The 16,446-nt window shown below is 39.5% G+C and overlaps 1 protein-coding gene across 1 annotated transcript in view; it reads left to right on the top strand.

Annotated features, from left to right (window-relative positions):
- The window catches only part of PLPPR4 (phospholipid phosphatase related 4), a 169,408-nt gene that overhangs the window by 119,999 nt on the left and 32,963 nt on the right, over positions 1–16,446 (top strand). Inside the window, exons 4-5 of the mRNA XM_089677287.1 lie at positions 10,867–11,062; positions 13,079–13,136. Of these exons, the coding sequence (XP_089533413.1) occupies positions 10,867–11,062; positions 13,079–13,136 (254 nt within the window). The remainder of the gene's footprint in view (positions 1–10,866; positions 11,063–13,078; positions 13,137–16,446) is intronic.

Genomic DNA, 16,446 nt, shown 5'->3' on the forward strand with positions numbered 1-16,446 from the left:
AGACATGGCAGGGAGAACTTGATAGAAAGTATATGTTCCCCAGACGTGGCATGCAGAACTTGGCAGCAGGTATATGTTCCCCAGATGTGGCAGGCAGAACTTGGCAGCAGGCAAGGATCAGAGTCTAAATCAGGCCAGATGTCCTGCACAGGAGATCAATCAGAAGCCGAAGCAAGAAGCAAGGTCAGGAGCAGGCCAAGGGTCAAACAAAAGAGATCATGCAGGAGCAAGGACAGGAGAATAAGCTGAGGTCATACTTTTGTGATCAGGTAGCAGCAGAGTCATTAGAACAAGCCAGGGGTCAGAGCCAGGAGAGATCAGACTGGTCAGAGGCAATCCGAGTCGGCAATGGGAAATCAGATAATCACAAGGCACAGGAACACAGGGTGCTGATGATCATCCAGCAACTAGTTGTCAGAGCTGCAGTCCTTTTAAAGGCAAATGGGTGCTAGAAACTATCGCGTCCTGCTCAAGCCACCGCACATGCGCTCCCACCGATTCATGCATTCATGCACCCGCGTGCAGCGTGCTACCTACAGCCATGCTGGGTATTGGTGACAGTACCCATTCTTTTTTCGCTTGATCCGCACAGCACAAGGATACACAGAAGATCTGTTGATCTGTTTCAAGCTAGAAAGCACCTCTTTAGCACGAAAACGCACCTACAGATCTTCTGCGTATCCTTGTACTGTGATGTATTTTACCTCCCAATTGTCATAATAAAGATTTTTGGAAGTGTCTTGGTAGAGTGTGCTGCCATCCATGTATTCCTATCAAGTTTCTTCAGTTGCAAGCTGGGCTGGCCCCTCGATGTGGGCATTTGTGAAGGGGTAGCTAATCACTTCTTATCAAATTTGTACCTATAGGAATTGGGTCAAATTAATTCTCAAAGTTCACAACACAGGCAATAAAATCTTAGCTATCTTCTATAAAAGCAAAACTTGGCAGTCTTCAAGGCAATGTTTCAACGCTGTTAGAAACCAAGGAACTTTGAGAATCACTTGCTTTCTTATTACAAGCAGCTAAAGAGCTCAGGAATTGCTTGTTTTAGGGCCTATTCACATGTGTTCATTTTGGTGCAGCAAAACCATGTATTTTCTGCATGGAAATGCAGATCAAGTAGATATCCAATTTTTTCCTATGTGGCTTTGGAGACAATCACACCTACACGTGTGCATTTCCAAGCTCCCTGCATGCACATGTTACAGTGTAAATCCAGACTTTTACTGCTCTTTAAAAGTAAGCCAATACTCTAGGCTCTAACACACATTAAAATCTGCAGCATTCATTAAAAAAAAAAAAATTGGTTATCTTGCCATAAAATACATTATTCAAGCACTTCCTCTTATAAGGGAGCAATTATCTCCCAAATATGCTCTTGAGTTATCACCTTGTCACATGCTTCCTTGGTTAAAACTGCATGCCGGCATGCTGACACATATTGCATGGGCATGGTCAGGGGCGGACTGACCATTTGGAAACTTGGGCACTGCCCAAGGGCCTGGGGTCAGTAGGGGGCCCCATGAGATGCCCCTGGTACCTTTTTCATAGGCTTTTTTGAGTTTGGGCAAGGACACAGGGGCCCCTTGAGCCCCATGAGTTGTCAGTCGGCCCCTGGGCATGGTTCATTGTTGTCATTATTATTTAACTGGTGTAGATCAGCAATTGCATGTAGACAGGAAGGGATGGCAAAAGTATGTAGAAGACCAGCAGCACTGAAAGACCACAAAGGGTTAAAAAGATTGACATAATATATTATATTAGAAAAAAGCATGGCAACTGTTTATCATACACAGTGATTTTGTAAACTAAATGTCATCTAGTTAGGATTTAGATCTTAACACTACAGCCTGATTAAAACTGAAACACTGTCTAATACCTACTGCACAAACCATTCATGATATATGTCCTCTATAACCCAGTACTTCTGTTTCTGTTATTAACGCAATTAAAATGATGCAAATTAAGTGCCTTCATTTAATTCTGTAAGTGATCTTTAAGAGCAATATGAACAATTTTATATGCCCATGAAATTGATATTATTAAAAGTAACTATACAGCTATAGGACATGGTTGAAACGAAAAAGCCATTACTTGAGGTAATTGTTCAGTATGATTTTAGTATACTGGTGACAGGTACTCTTTACAAGTATCTAGAAAGACCGCCAGTTTAGTGATTATAAGAAATCTGTTTTTTCCAATTTTTATTTAAACATTTAAGAAAACTTTAAGGTGAAATAATCTAGACCAACACTGTAGGATATGCAGCTAATGCCATAGTGCCTACAGTTACACAGCATTTTCTCAATTATATTGTCCCCATGGAGAGCAATCGTGCAGTATATGGGTCATGACATAAGCAAGGACCTCGTTTTGTCCCTGCGGTTGTCCACGGGGTTTGTTGTACTAAATAGAAGATTCAAAAACCATGATCTATTATCTGAATGACAAACATACTGTATGTTAAAACATACTATATATGTAGACTGTGGTAAAGCACATAATTGGAGTCTCCTGACAGATATTTACTGGCAAACTGACACAAAGTCAAGCAGAAGGTAATAAAATACATGCTGTGTTATGTCAGCCTTTGGTGTGTATTCTCATTGTGACACTTGATAAAATCAAGGATAACTACTGCTTCTTACAGCAAATGCAGGAGCAAATGTTATATTTGCCCCAAAAATTATTCTAAACCCTATTTTGATATCCTTATAATTATTGATATACATACTTTTTATTGCTTTTTATATTACAGTCTATATAGGAACTGTTCTAACTCCAGAAATAAAAGATTATTCACTCCCCTGGAATGCTCGAAAAAATTTAGCCACTCCAGCATACACCAGCGACATGGTGATAGCTCTTAATGCAGCTTCTCTTTTTTACCCCAGAAGAACCCTTGTAATAGTTTTCAGGTCTCTGGGAACCTTAAGATTTTATCTCCTTTATGGCCTGGCCATTTTTTGCTATTTAGAACTGCGCTACTCTAACTGGCAATTGCTCAGTCAGGCAACACTATACCCAGATTAAATTTATATAATTTTTTTCACACAAATAGAGCTTTATTTTGGTGGTATTTGATCACCTCTGGATTTTTTTATTATTATATAAATGAAAAAAGAGCGAAAGCTATAGCATCTACAAACTATGATATACTGGAATTTTTTTTATACTAGCAATGGCAGTGATCAGGGACTTATAATGTGACTGTGATAGTGCAGCAAGCAATCTGACACTAACTAACACTTTGTGGGAACTGGTTAACTGACACTGACATCACCAGTGACACTAAAACAGTGATCAGTGCTAATAATATTTACCATTACCATCGTAGTAATGAAATCCAAAGGTTAACGGTGTGCCTAACAATGTTTACTGTGTACTCTTCTCAATAAGCTATGTGCTTTGTAGGGAGAAAAAAAAGGCACATTGCCACTGTCTGTAGAGAACCCTGTGTTGGTAAACAACACAGGGTTCTCTTCTGTCATTTGCTCAGCTTATCAACTGGTCCTAGCCATAAATCATTGGCCAGAACCCACTGCTCAGCATGTGCTGGGGCGAATGGCAATATAGCCAGGGCTATGGGCGCCACCTACCCTGCACTGCCAGGTCACATATACAGTATATATATATATATATATATATATATATATATATATATGTGATTTGATGCAGGAGAGTAGCCGGCACATAGTATTTTTACAAGGGGACGTAGTAGCAAGTAGTTAAAACCAACTCAAGATAAAAATGCCGCCTTACCATGGCGGTCAGAATTACACCCTTCTAGATGGCTAAAATGGTCACTGGCAGGGGCGGACTGACCATTTGAAAACTCGGGCACTGCCCGTGGGCCCGGGGTCAGTAGGGGGCCCAATGAGATGCCCCTTGTACCTTTTTCATAGGCTTTTTTGAGTTTGGGTAAGGACAAAGGGGCCCCATGATCCCCTATTGCCCGGGGGCCCCATGAGTTGTCAGTCCGCCTCTGGTCACTGGTGTCATTTTGCTCTGCCAAATGGCATTAGACCTGGAACTTTGCAGACACCATCTAATGGGAGCTCAGTCAGGAACAACTCAAGGAACCCCAGGCAACCTTTGGGGGAACCTTGGTTAAGAATGGCTGGCTTAGTTGAAAAGTTTCAGGACTTAGCTAGAACAGGTCTGTGGCACATTTATGATGTATTAGTCAATAGTGCTGTTGTGCCAGGGAGTCCAGCTCCTATGGTAGCCAAGGGTTGTAAAATCCTTCATTTATATATTAGTGTGGAGCTGCCTAGTATAGTGAAAGTCCAGATTAAACATCCCGGCACTTCACAGACAAGGCTAAATATGTCTGGTGTAAATGTAAGCTTAGCATAAATTATAATGAAGATCATCCATCTCCTGTCCTAAAAGCCCTGGTAATGCAATTGCATCTCATGTTTGTGTGTGCATTTTGATTGAAAAATATGTTGGTATGAATCTTTGGGTGCAAATTTGAGGTTAATCTGTATTAAAAGTAAAAAAAAGTGAGATATTAACAACTGAAAACAAGAGAAAGGTTTTGTGACAGACCCAGTCAGGACAGGGTATTCTGGAGAGGACTAGGGGCTAGCCTTCTACCCACTGATTATGGCCCATGGAGGAGATTGGGGATATTGTCTGCTTCTCCTGAGTAGAACATGGAAAAGAGCTCAGTTCAGCCTCTGATCACATGGAGAAAGACAGCATGTGTAATGTACCTTGTATATCAGGGGAGTGGGCTTGTTGCCAACTGTCTGGGGTGGGTTCCTGGCTAGCCTTGGTGCCTGGCTGTTGATTAGCTTACTGTTAATTAGATCACTGTTAGCTGCTAGCTGTTAATTAGATTACTATTTTATTAGATCACTGTTAGATGTTAGCTGTTCATTAGATGTACTGATGATATTATTGTTTACAGTTTGCACTGTTTAGGATAATGTGATCAAGCTGTTACCTGATTCCATGTGGTGTAAATTCTGTGTGAGTTGACAGTAAACAGAATTCCAGTTGCACCTAAGCTAGAGTCGACTTTTTCTTGGGTGCAATGCGCAGCTATATTACCTTGTTCCTGATTTCCAGGAAGAAGCAGTTCTTTGATGAAGGCACTCCTGCGGGGTGTCAGGTCGTCCATCACAGGTTTTTGTAATGTCCCCTTGTACTGTGTGTAACATTTTTAAGTCCCCAGTTATACCCGTGTGAATTGTCATGCAATTTGATTATTTCAAATCGCATGACAAGTCACACCCTATTGTCCTCAATGGAAGCACTCAAATCTATGTGATGGAGTCAGAGTTGCAACGATTTTGAAAGTAGTTCATGCACTACTTTTTGCAACTTGCATAGACATCTGTGCATGAAGTCACATAGATGTCTTCCAAGTTGCAGCTGAAGTCGCACTGACATCCGACTTTGAAATTGTACGACTTCACTTGAATTTGCATGATTTCAAAGTTGGATTCAATGTGACTGATGTGTGAAAGTGGTTTGCTTTCCCATCAGGCTTATGAGACAACCATAGTGATCCTTACTCATATCTATGCTAAACTTATACAGATCTTCATGGAAAAGACTTGAGAATTTTTTCTAATTAAAATATTATTTTTGGTTTTGGCTCACTTGTGAAAGGGTTGTAATCTCCACCACGTTTTATTAGATTGTGCCATAATTGAAGATATTCACTCTTATTTTATTTTCTGTTAACCTTTCTCACCATGACAGAAAGTGAGAGTAGGGCTCAGTTCCCGCTGCTGTGCGACGCGCTTGCAGCTTTCTTGTAATTTGCTTGCAACTAGCTTTTGACTTTTGTGACTTAACAGTCTATGGAACTCAAGTATCACCAAAGTCGCAGAAAAGTAGTGCTGGAACTGTTTTTCTGCCAAGGCGCTCCGACTTGAGTTGCATTGATTAGGACGGCACCAATTGAAATGAATGAGTTTTGACTTGTTGTGCAACTTTATGTGTCGCAAGTCACATGATAAGTCGCAGCAGTATGAACCAGCGCTAAATCTTAAATTTTTAGCTGTTACTACAACTTAGTTGTTACTGGAACAGGCGATAGGGAGAACACTCCATATATCGACATCTGTGTCAGTGGGAAACCTCTTAAAAGTGAAATTTCTTTCACTTCAGGGATATGTTTCTTACTTTCTCCTATGTTGCTGGGATAGGAAATAAAGGCAAGACAAACAGGAAGAAAATATTGAAGTTTGAACTCTTCTCCATTCCCCAAAACTAGTAGAATTTTTTTTTTGGCGTTCCACTTAGTTAAAATGGCTTATCTAAGCATGGTTTTCTGATATTGTTCCTAGATGGAGGCATCCCTTTCAGTATTCATCCCAAAACCATCCCAAATTCAGCTCTTGCAAGACATTTCACATGGAAACCCGTCACAGCTTCTGAATTTAAAACTTTTTGGGGCCTAACCCCAAACATGGGTATTGCAAAAAATAATGAATTGCGGTTATATTGTCCCACAGACCCAAACCATCATATGCCCATGTTCTCTGCTGTTACATATATGTCCAACATGGACCAGAAACATACTGGTACGCCGCTGGACTTGGTGCAGAGCATTGGAGCCTTGGACTGGTTATACCGGGATGATACCTGCACCTACAGACATCATCCTGGTATAATTTTTTTTTTTTCAGCTGGGGGTCAGATTTCATGTAAAAACAATCCTAGCCACTAATTGGCAGATGGATTACTGTTACAAACAGCAGGAAGGGACTCCCCCACCCATCACCTTCCAAGGTTTTCTTGGGCTCTCCTGTCCCATCTGGAAATCCAAAAATGCAGCCCGCAGTTCCGCTGTCTGACAATTGAGCTGATTGGATACTGGAATGCCTCCAATCATCTCTATGGTCTAAGAGACTGGGAGCTACTAGCATTTCATCATTTCATATAAGCAGCGCCATTTTAAAATTGGGAATGCATCGATCTTGGTGTGATCAGATACTTTAAGGGCAGAGGAGAGATCTAGAGTCTAATAGACCACAGATTTCTCAGAAAAGAATACCTGTCACTGCCTATTCCTGTCGCAGGGGATATTTACATTCCCTATGATAACAATAAAAGTGATAAAAAAAATGAAAGGGACAGTGTAAAAATAATAAAAAAAAGCAAAATAATAATTAAAAAAAGTCACCCCTATCCCCGTGCTCGCACACAAAGGCAAAAACGCAAGCGGCGGTCCCATGGCAATATGTAAACAGAATGAACCATGCATGTGAGGTATCACCGCATATGTCAGATATGTCAGTAATTCTAGCACTAGACCTCTTGTGTAAATCTAAATTGGTGACCTGTCGCCTAGGATATTACGAATTTACATAATTTTCAAAAACCTGTGACAAATGATATCTGCAAAATACTCGCCATGCCTCTTATCAAATTTCTTTTGGTGTCTACTTTCTAAAAAGGGGTCATTTGGGGGGCTGTTTGTACTATCCTGGCATTTTAAGGCCTCCGAACCTGTGATAGGTAGTGAGGAAGTCATATGAGGATATATGCCCTTTGAAAGCCTTGAGATGGTCATTGGCTATTGCGGGCATATATGTGGCTAGGCTGCCAAAAAGTCTCTCACATGTGGTATCCCCATACTTTAGCAGAATGTGTTTTGGGGTGTTATTCCACATATACCCATGGTATGCATAAGCAATATATAATTTGACAACTTTGTGGGGGGGGGAATTGTAATTTTCCAAAAATTTGTGGCAAAAAATAAAATGTTCCATGGACTCAACTTGCCTCTCAGCAAATTCCTTGGGGTGTCTACTTTCCAAAAAATGGTCAATTGGGGGGGGGGGGTTGTACTGCCCTGGCATTTTAGCACCTCATGAAATGTGATAGGCAGTCAGAAAAGAAAGCATAAATTCCAATATACTGCATATACCATAGTTTGTAGACGTTATAACTTTCACACAAACCAATTAATATACATGTATTAGAATTTTTTTTTACCAAAGACTTGTAGCAGAATACAGTTTTGCCTAAATGTATGACTAACTTAGAGTTTACTATATATTTTTTTATAACTGAAAAAAATTTGTTTTTTTTTCCAAATTTTCAGTCTTTTTCATTTATATCACAAATAAAAACCCATTGGTGACCAAATATCGCTAAAAGAAAGTTCTATTTGTGTGGAAAAAAAGGACATAAATTTAATTTGGGTACAGAATTGCATGACTGCACAATTACCAGTTAAAACAGCACAGTGCTGAATAGCAAAAAATGGCCAGGTCATTAAGGAGGGGTAAATCTTCCGGAGGGCATGTGGTTAAAAGATAAAATTTGTCACCATGTTTAGAGTGAGTAGACATTCCAATTTAAATATACCCAATGTTGTTATTAAAAACAGCATTTAGGTAAATTTAATATGTCTTTTCACTTTTCTCTATATACTGATAATTTGAATTCTAAAGCTATCATTACCTGCTGCTCTCTGTATTGTCTATATGGGCTTTTTGGAGTATAACTGACGATAAAATATCATTCACACAAGTAAAAAAGGGGGGTTATTCACAAGAGACCAATGAGTGCAAAGGGCATTCACAATATCAACCAGTCAAAAATAATTTTCTAAATGATCAAATTTTATCCTGGTTGGTTGCTATGACTAAGGCCTTTTACATGGTCTTATTGCACCTATTGAATAAAAGTATATACTGTACACTAATGTTCTGTCCACAAAAGCAGAATGCTTTAAGATTTTATGCTAAAAGCTTGTTTTTACGAAACAAGCAAAAATCTTGAGGATTAACTATTCAGTGGTTTGTTATTCATACCGATAACAATCTTCTTTCAACCTGCTTTATTATGTGGGACTCCAGTGCAAGCTTTCTTGTAGCTATGGATAGCGCTGGGAATGGACAGAATCTGCTGGATTTTATTTGTGTACTGTATGTGTTCTTGTCAGGGACATGTACTATATTCTAGATTCCTGTGTGTCTAACGCTTTCTCGTTCTATCCCAAGTCAGGGATTTTACAACACATACATAACAAAAATGCAAAACTGGATTGTATTTAAGGTAAACTTGTACAGAAAAAAATATAGAAGTTGCTATTATTGACCTCATCTGCCTACTTGTTCTAGGTTGGTGATTCAAGTGATTCAGATGTACTAGAATCAAAGGATCAGCAAGACAGGCAGGGAATTTGTATATAGAGATGAGGGGTCAGGAATGACAGTTTCGGTCCTCAGTACAAGTTTCCTTTAACAAACCATATGGTCTAAATATAGATGCATGGCATTGAGTTGTTAAAACAGATATATGCTGATCTGTGATTGGACTGTTCAAGGTCCTGAACATCAGTGCTTTGTACATCTTATTGATGGATAGAATGAAATGATTTAGGCCTCTTTCACACCGACGATCCGATCGGGTCCGCCTGTCAGTTTTTCATGCAGACCCAATCTGACCATCCATAGCCCTCAATGGACCGGCGGTGTCCATTGACACCCGCCGGCATCCGATCTGATCCTGTGCACTAAAAATAGATGGATGGGGATCCATTCCCCATCCATCCAGGAGATTGAATCAAATGACAGTCGGGTGGAAACGGACAGGAGGTCCGTTTCCATCTGATCACCCCATAGAAAACAGTGGGCTGTGTCTGCTCTGCAGGACACAGTCCTGTCATTTGCTTGCTCAGCAGGGATTAGTGGAGAGTTCCCTGCTGAGCAGGCGGGTCAGCTGACAAGTCCTCCCCATCTGAAAGGGGTCTCAGGCTGCTGCAAACATACATACTCAGGCATAAATCTTTATGAGATGTATCTTGGTGGTTTGGTTGTACATGTGTGTCTGACCTCCATATGACATCTATCGGGTCTAATTATTAAGGTTTTCACCCAACATCTACACAACTTTTATTCAAGATTCACACATTTTATAGCTGAGTAAAGAAAAGTATAGTAAAGTGGTTGCAAGGACTCAAAGTTTTTACTTTCATGCATTCATGCAAAAAAAATCTGTGTGCCGCAGCCCCCCTAAAACTTACCTGAGCCCCATTTAAATCCAGCAATGTTTATGAGAGCCTCAGCTCTCCCAGGTCTCTCTCGCCTCATTGGCTCATACAGCAGTGGAAGCCATTGGCTACCGCTACTGTCAATCATAGGCAGCAAGCCAATGAGGAGAGAGCAGGGGATGGGGACAAGCAGTGCTGCATTTGTGAATGGACACACAGAGCAGCAGTTCAGGAGCAAGCTTGCTTGGGTTCCCCCATGGCAAGCTGCTTGCTATGAGGGCATTAGGAAGGAGAGTGGGGCCAGGAGCACCAGCGGGATGGATTGGGGTTGCTCTGTGCAAAACCATTGCTCAGAGCTGGTAAGTATGACATGTTTGTAATTTTTAAACCAAAACAAGATCTGCCTTTAATATCACTTTAAGTTCAAACTGGGTGCATGTTGGGTGAACATTGTATAAATCTACATTTATCTAAAAACATTGATTAATAGACCCCACAGATGTCATATGGAGGTCAAAGACACTGGTATGACCAACCACAAAGAGATCTTTTCATAAAAAGCTATGCCTGACTGTGTATGTTTATACCTATGATGAAGGGAGGGGTCGCACTGAAAGGGACTATCTTCAGTCTTACACAATAGCAATCAACTATGAAATGAAACTAAATGATTGCTTCATTGCTAAAAACAATCAGCTAGGGGTGTCTAATTACAGTACCCATTGACATAAAATGTCCAATTTGACTATAAATGGCTGGATATGGTAACTATTATCATATGTCTCTGTGTGCCTTTAATGAGGTTTAAAGATTTTACAGTTTCCTTCAGTTTTAAATTTGTTGCAGTGAAAGCTTGGATCTGACCTCTCACTAACAATTACTTTTGGTTTTCCTCCAAGGTGTCCATGTGTTCGGACTTTGCTCTACAGCTCTCATTACAGATATCATCCAGCTCTCCACTGGATACCAGACCCCTTATTTCCTGACAGTCTGTAAACCCAACTACACATCCCTAAATGTGTCCTGCAAAGAAAATCCATACGTGCTGGAAGACATTTGCTCAGGGCAAGATCTTGCTGTCATTAATGCTGGCAGGTAAAGGTTGAATATATATGATGCGGCATTTTGATATGTGGAAAAACCTGATGACTGTCTTGTATTTGAAAAATGGTGATGGCACCTTGCTCATTATTAGGACAAGCAAGTACAGTCATATATATTGCATATATAAAAGTGTCCTGCCACAAGCAACTTGTTTGGTTTCAGAATGATTTTTGTTATAGTTAATAGGTTCTTAATGCATTATAAATAAAATGTTAGACATGTCCTGTAAATCATACACCCCTTAAGCTAAAAAGCACAATATCAGAGGGAACATAAAAGAAGATAGTTGGATACCTAATGTTGATATACAGTAAATAAGATAAGCTATAACATGCACTTTGCAATTAGCCCCTGGGAAACCAAACATCACTACAGATGTAACATGATATCAAAAGGTCAGTTAGTGGGAATAAATAATAGGAGGTATCAAAATGACCACACTGTGATCGTGACATGAACCCATGACAACGACATTTACAATGTTACTACTGGGAGGAACCACCTAATATTCAGTAAATTAAAAATGAGTTTTTTTTCTAGAAGACCCAGAACAAACCTTCTGCTGTCTAAACTCCAGGGTAAGATCATTTTGAGTGTATTGTGAGATGGGGAAAGGTCTTCAGGATGTTTGCTCTGGACACATATGATGTCCTGGTATGAACTTTGTTAGGTATTTAATATTTTTTTTCCTGTTTTTACTTATGCTAATTCTAACGATAATTTTTTCCTGTTTTAACATATGTACTTTGGAAGGGGACCCCCTTTTTTCTGGAAACCTCTCTTCAAAGACCACTAATCCCAAAAGTTATGCACGCTAATATCAACAAAGCTGGGGACAGAATACTCGCTGTCTCTTGAAATAGGGATACCATAACTGGTGTGTGTTTGTCTGGGAAGGCACACTTTCTTTAGTCTTTTAAAAATAAAAAAAGATATCTGCAAATTCATGGCCTGATGAAAAGCTGTTTTACAACTAATTGTAAATGCAATCACCTAGTATATATTAACCATTAAAAAAAAGAGTAAGACCTCATGCACAATGGGCATGAAAAAAATGCTGCTTATAGCCTATGTGTTAGTGCACATATGGGCTTTTACAGGCATATTTGAAGAGTGTAACGTTGATCTACTCCTGTTGTTACAAGAGATGGGCTACTGGGAAAGGGGCCCCAAAGGTAATCCTCTCCCTCCCCGAGGAAACCTCACCCAGTGCAGTTACCACACTTAACAACAGGATGCTTGTACTGACTACTGGCCTTGTTACTCTTGACAACCACGTCCTTCTCTTCTGAACAAGGTTAACTCTTGAAGAGAATGACTCCATATCCCAATGTGCTTTAACTGACCCAAGCTTCAGATGTCTGTGTGTAGTGAGCTGGTTACTTTCATACACCCCATTTAGAATAACTTGAGGAAAGGCAGAACAACTTTTAAAGTCTTTACGGGAAAAACTTCAGTGCAACAGTTTAGCAGAACAGTAAGTATTTTCCCTAAATAACCCCAACTGTAGTTGTGGCTGCCCCAGCATACCTGCACGGGTAGAATCCATTATTGGTAAAGTCTAGAATGGCAGAAGTCAACGGTGTCCCAATGGGGTTTATTTACTAAACCTGGAGAGTACAAAGTCAGGCTCACGTCTGCAAAGAAACCAATCAGCTTCTAATCTCAGCTTGTTCAGTTAAGCTTTGGCAATGAAACCTGGAAGCTGATTGGTTTCTATGCAGAAGTGAGCCTGACTTTGTACTTTCCAGGTTTAGTAAATAAACCCCAATGAGTCAGTATTCCTCAGAGCGGACTACAACTTCCAGCAGTCTCACTACATGATGGCGGTATGACAGTTCTCTGAGCAGAGTTTACCGGAAGGTAAACTGGTTTAAATCATGAACTTTGCTCCTAAATTGAGAAAGGAATGTAAACTAATTAAAGCTTTCTTGCTGCTATGTAATTGGTTATGTCTCTAAAGGAACTTTAATAAACACTATAATTGTGCTTGTCTTTTGTTGGCAGAAAATCTTTCCCTTCTCAACATGCCACCCTGGCAGCATTCGCAGCTGTTTACATTTCCGTGAGTAGAATCTTCTCTCATTTAAATGCAGAAACATATTTTACTTTGCATTTTTAAAGTGACATTTAATGGCTTGTTTGTTTTTTAGATAAACTATATATATTCAAAGCCAGTCCATAGTCATTTTCTATATCCTAAAATCATAGACTACAAATGTAACATTAATTAAGAGTTAACGTAAGAAGGGTCAAACGTAATTTTTTTTTTTGCTTCTAAATCTAAAAGGATCTTTTTTATTTAAAATTACAATGTATGTCATAAATTATTAGCTCAGCTTTGTCATCACCCTGTCATCCCCACACTCAGAATAGGAAATTTACTTCAAGTACAGTGCCTTGAGAAAGTATTCATACCGTTTGAAATTTTCCACATTTTGTCATGTTACAACCAAAAATATAAATGTATTTTATTGGGATTTTGTGTGATAGACCAACACAAAGTGGCACATAATAGTGAATTGGAAACAAAATGCTAAATGGTTTTCAAAATTTTTTACAAATAAATATCTGAAAAGTGTGGTGTGCATTTGTATTCATTCCCCCCTGAGTCAATACTTTGTAGAACCACCTTTGCAGCAATTACAGCTGTATGTCTTTTTGGGGATGTCTCTAACAGCTTTGTACATCTAGAGAGTGAAGTTTTTGCCCATTCTTCTTTGTAAAATAGCTCAAGCTCTGTCAGATTGGATGCAGAGCATCTGTGAATAGCAATTTTCAAGTCTTGCCGCAGATTCTCAATTGGATTTAGGTCTGGACTTTGACTGAGCCATTCTAACACAAGAATATGCTTTGATCTAAACCATTTCATTGTAGTTCTGGCTGTATGTGTATCTGTAATTGCAGCAAAAGGTGGATCTACAAAGTATTGAATCAGGGGGCCTGAATACAAATGCACAACACACTTTTCAGATATTTATTTGTAAAAACTTTCAAAAACCATTTATCATTTTACTTCCACTTCACAATCATGTGCCACTTTGTGTTAGTCTATTACACAAAATCCCAATAAAATAAATTTATATTTTTGGTTGTAACATGACAAAATGTGGAAAATTTCAAGGGGAATGAATACTTTTTCAAGGCACTGTATATCTAAAGTCCAATCAGTTCTATATTCTTTTTTTGTAAAGAATATGGTCAATGTGTATACACTGGTAAAACTTTGATTTTGATATTGATGTAGAAGGAAAGGGTAAAACCGTTGTCAATTTTTACTGCTGTCTGTCCCCACGTTAAAGATTTACCTACACTATTTGTCCTGATGACCATTGTCACAAGACAGAAAATAATGGGTAATCCAAAATTGTACAATTGTAACCAGAACAAGAGATAAGGATACATCTTCTAATGTAGAGACTTGTGCATATCACAACTAAGAATAGAATTTATTTTTTTTTTGGAGAGATTTCCTCTCAGTTCCTTTTATATTTTCAGGATAGGAAATGAACTGAAATCTCCCTAAGGCCCCTATCACACGGGACAGGCTCCATTGAGATAAGCAGGGGATTTGTCTGCTGATTCCCTGCTGATCAGAGCAGAGTTGGTGCCTGACAGGTCTGTGTCCCCTCAGTTTCTGCAGAGCATACATAGATAGAGCTTACTCTGCAAGTAGTCAGGTGTAAAGGGACTCTGCTGTTCATTTACACCTGACTGCACCCTCCAATCCGATCTGCCAGGACGGAAGACCGAATCTGACTGGAGGTAAGCGGGTGTAAACGGACACAAGGGATGAATGAAGGATCCGATCAGGTCCACCTGAAAACTGACAGGCAGACCTGATTGGACCCTTGTGTGAAAGGGGCATAAAAAAAATGAACTGATAGTCATTTTTACCCTTCCTTATGTTCTCCAAAACATATAAATACAAGGTTTGCAAATACACTTTAAAACCTTTAATATTATTTTTCCCATCTGTGTCACATTGTCATTACCTGCTCTGTAAACACAACAGGAAATTAAGCTCTCCAAGGTGAGGAAAGTCCCCAGCTAAACAGTTATCACTGGAACAGATTTCTAATTCTGTTCTGGTGACTCAAAGTTTGAATTTTCCCATCACTTTCTCTTCCAATTACAATGGTCACCAGAAGGTCAATCTCCCTGATTACAACACAGACAACAATAAAAATCTGAAAGGGGTTCTAAACCCTCACTACTGTATCCAAAACTTTAAAAAAAAGATTGGCTTCAAAAGCTAGATTGTTCACTAATCAGAAAAATAATTCTTAATCTGGATTCACTGCCATATTAAAGAGTACCCAAATCAAAAAATAAACATTTTAAATATTGCACTGTACCAATCCTACTTTTTTAGGGGGGGGGGGTTACCTGTTGATCTTGCTGTTAACACATTTGGGTTGAGTTACTAAAACTGGAGAGTGCAAAATCGGGTGCAGCTCCAGGTTTTTTTGCTAAAGCTTGACTTAACAAGCTAAAGTTAGAAGCTAATTTGCTACCATGCACAGCTGCACCATATTTTGCACTTTCCAGTTTTAGTAAATCATCTGTGTCCTAGGCTAACAGTGCTCACTTAACTGTACTGTATCTGAAGTTGCAAGGAGTCCAGTGTGAAGGATGGCCTCAGTCGACGCTGGTTTGAGCGGCGTCCATTTCTCCACTACATAGATGTCACTGGAATCATTCACAGATGCTACTCCCTCTTCCTATACCAGCGGGGTGGTTTCCTCTTGTTCTCTAGCTTGGAGTGCCACCACAAACCATTTCACACATTTTGCTTTAAAGTGAAAATATAATTTATTAAGTGTTTTTTTCCCTTAGATATAAAGGTTACTTGGTAAAGCATTATTATACTCACCTTTCTGGCAGCCTTGCCTCCTATCTTCCCTCTATTTCATACTAATGGAGGCTACAGCACTGTTATAGAGCTAAGGTAGAAGGCAAACTTTCATCTTGAATTTTTTAGGTGGCTGACATGGTGACTTTAAACAAATGTCAGTATACAGATATACAGTATAGAGGGCTACACTTTACTCACAACAGTTAGCCGCAACGGCATCAAAACATCAGCAAGTAAGCATGTAGGATAAGTGATGCTGTGAGGTCTGTTCATTCTGCACCTGTCTTGTGGAGGTTCTGGACAAAGACCTTATTTTGCATATCAAACATTATTTTAACTTTAGAAGCCATACAAAATCAGACATTGATTGACATAACGACAAGCTTTTAGCTGTGCTGAAAATACATCTCTTTCCCTCCTACAGACAGAACAGCTCAAGCAGGAGAGGCAGGCAGCCAAACCTGCTAACTATCAATTAATGCTTCAGGGAAGGCAGTCATATTCTGTGTACTCCCAC

Source organism: Staurois parvus, unplaced genomic scaffold (genome assembly GCF_062004578.1).
Source record: "Staurois parvus isolate SC_StPar_1 unplaced genomic scaffold, SC_StPar_1.0 ptg000183l, whole genome shotgun sequence".
NCBI lineage: Eukaryota > Metazoa > Chordata > Amphibia > Anura > Ranidae > Staurois > Staurois parvus.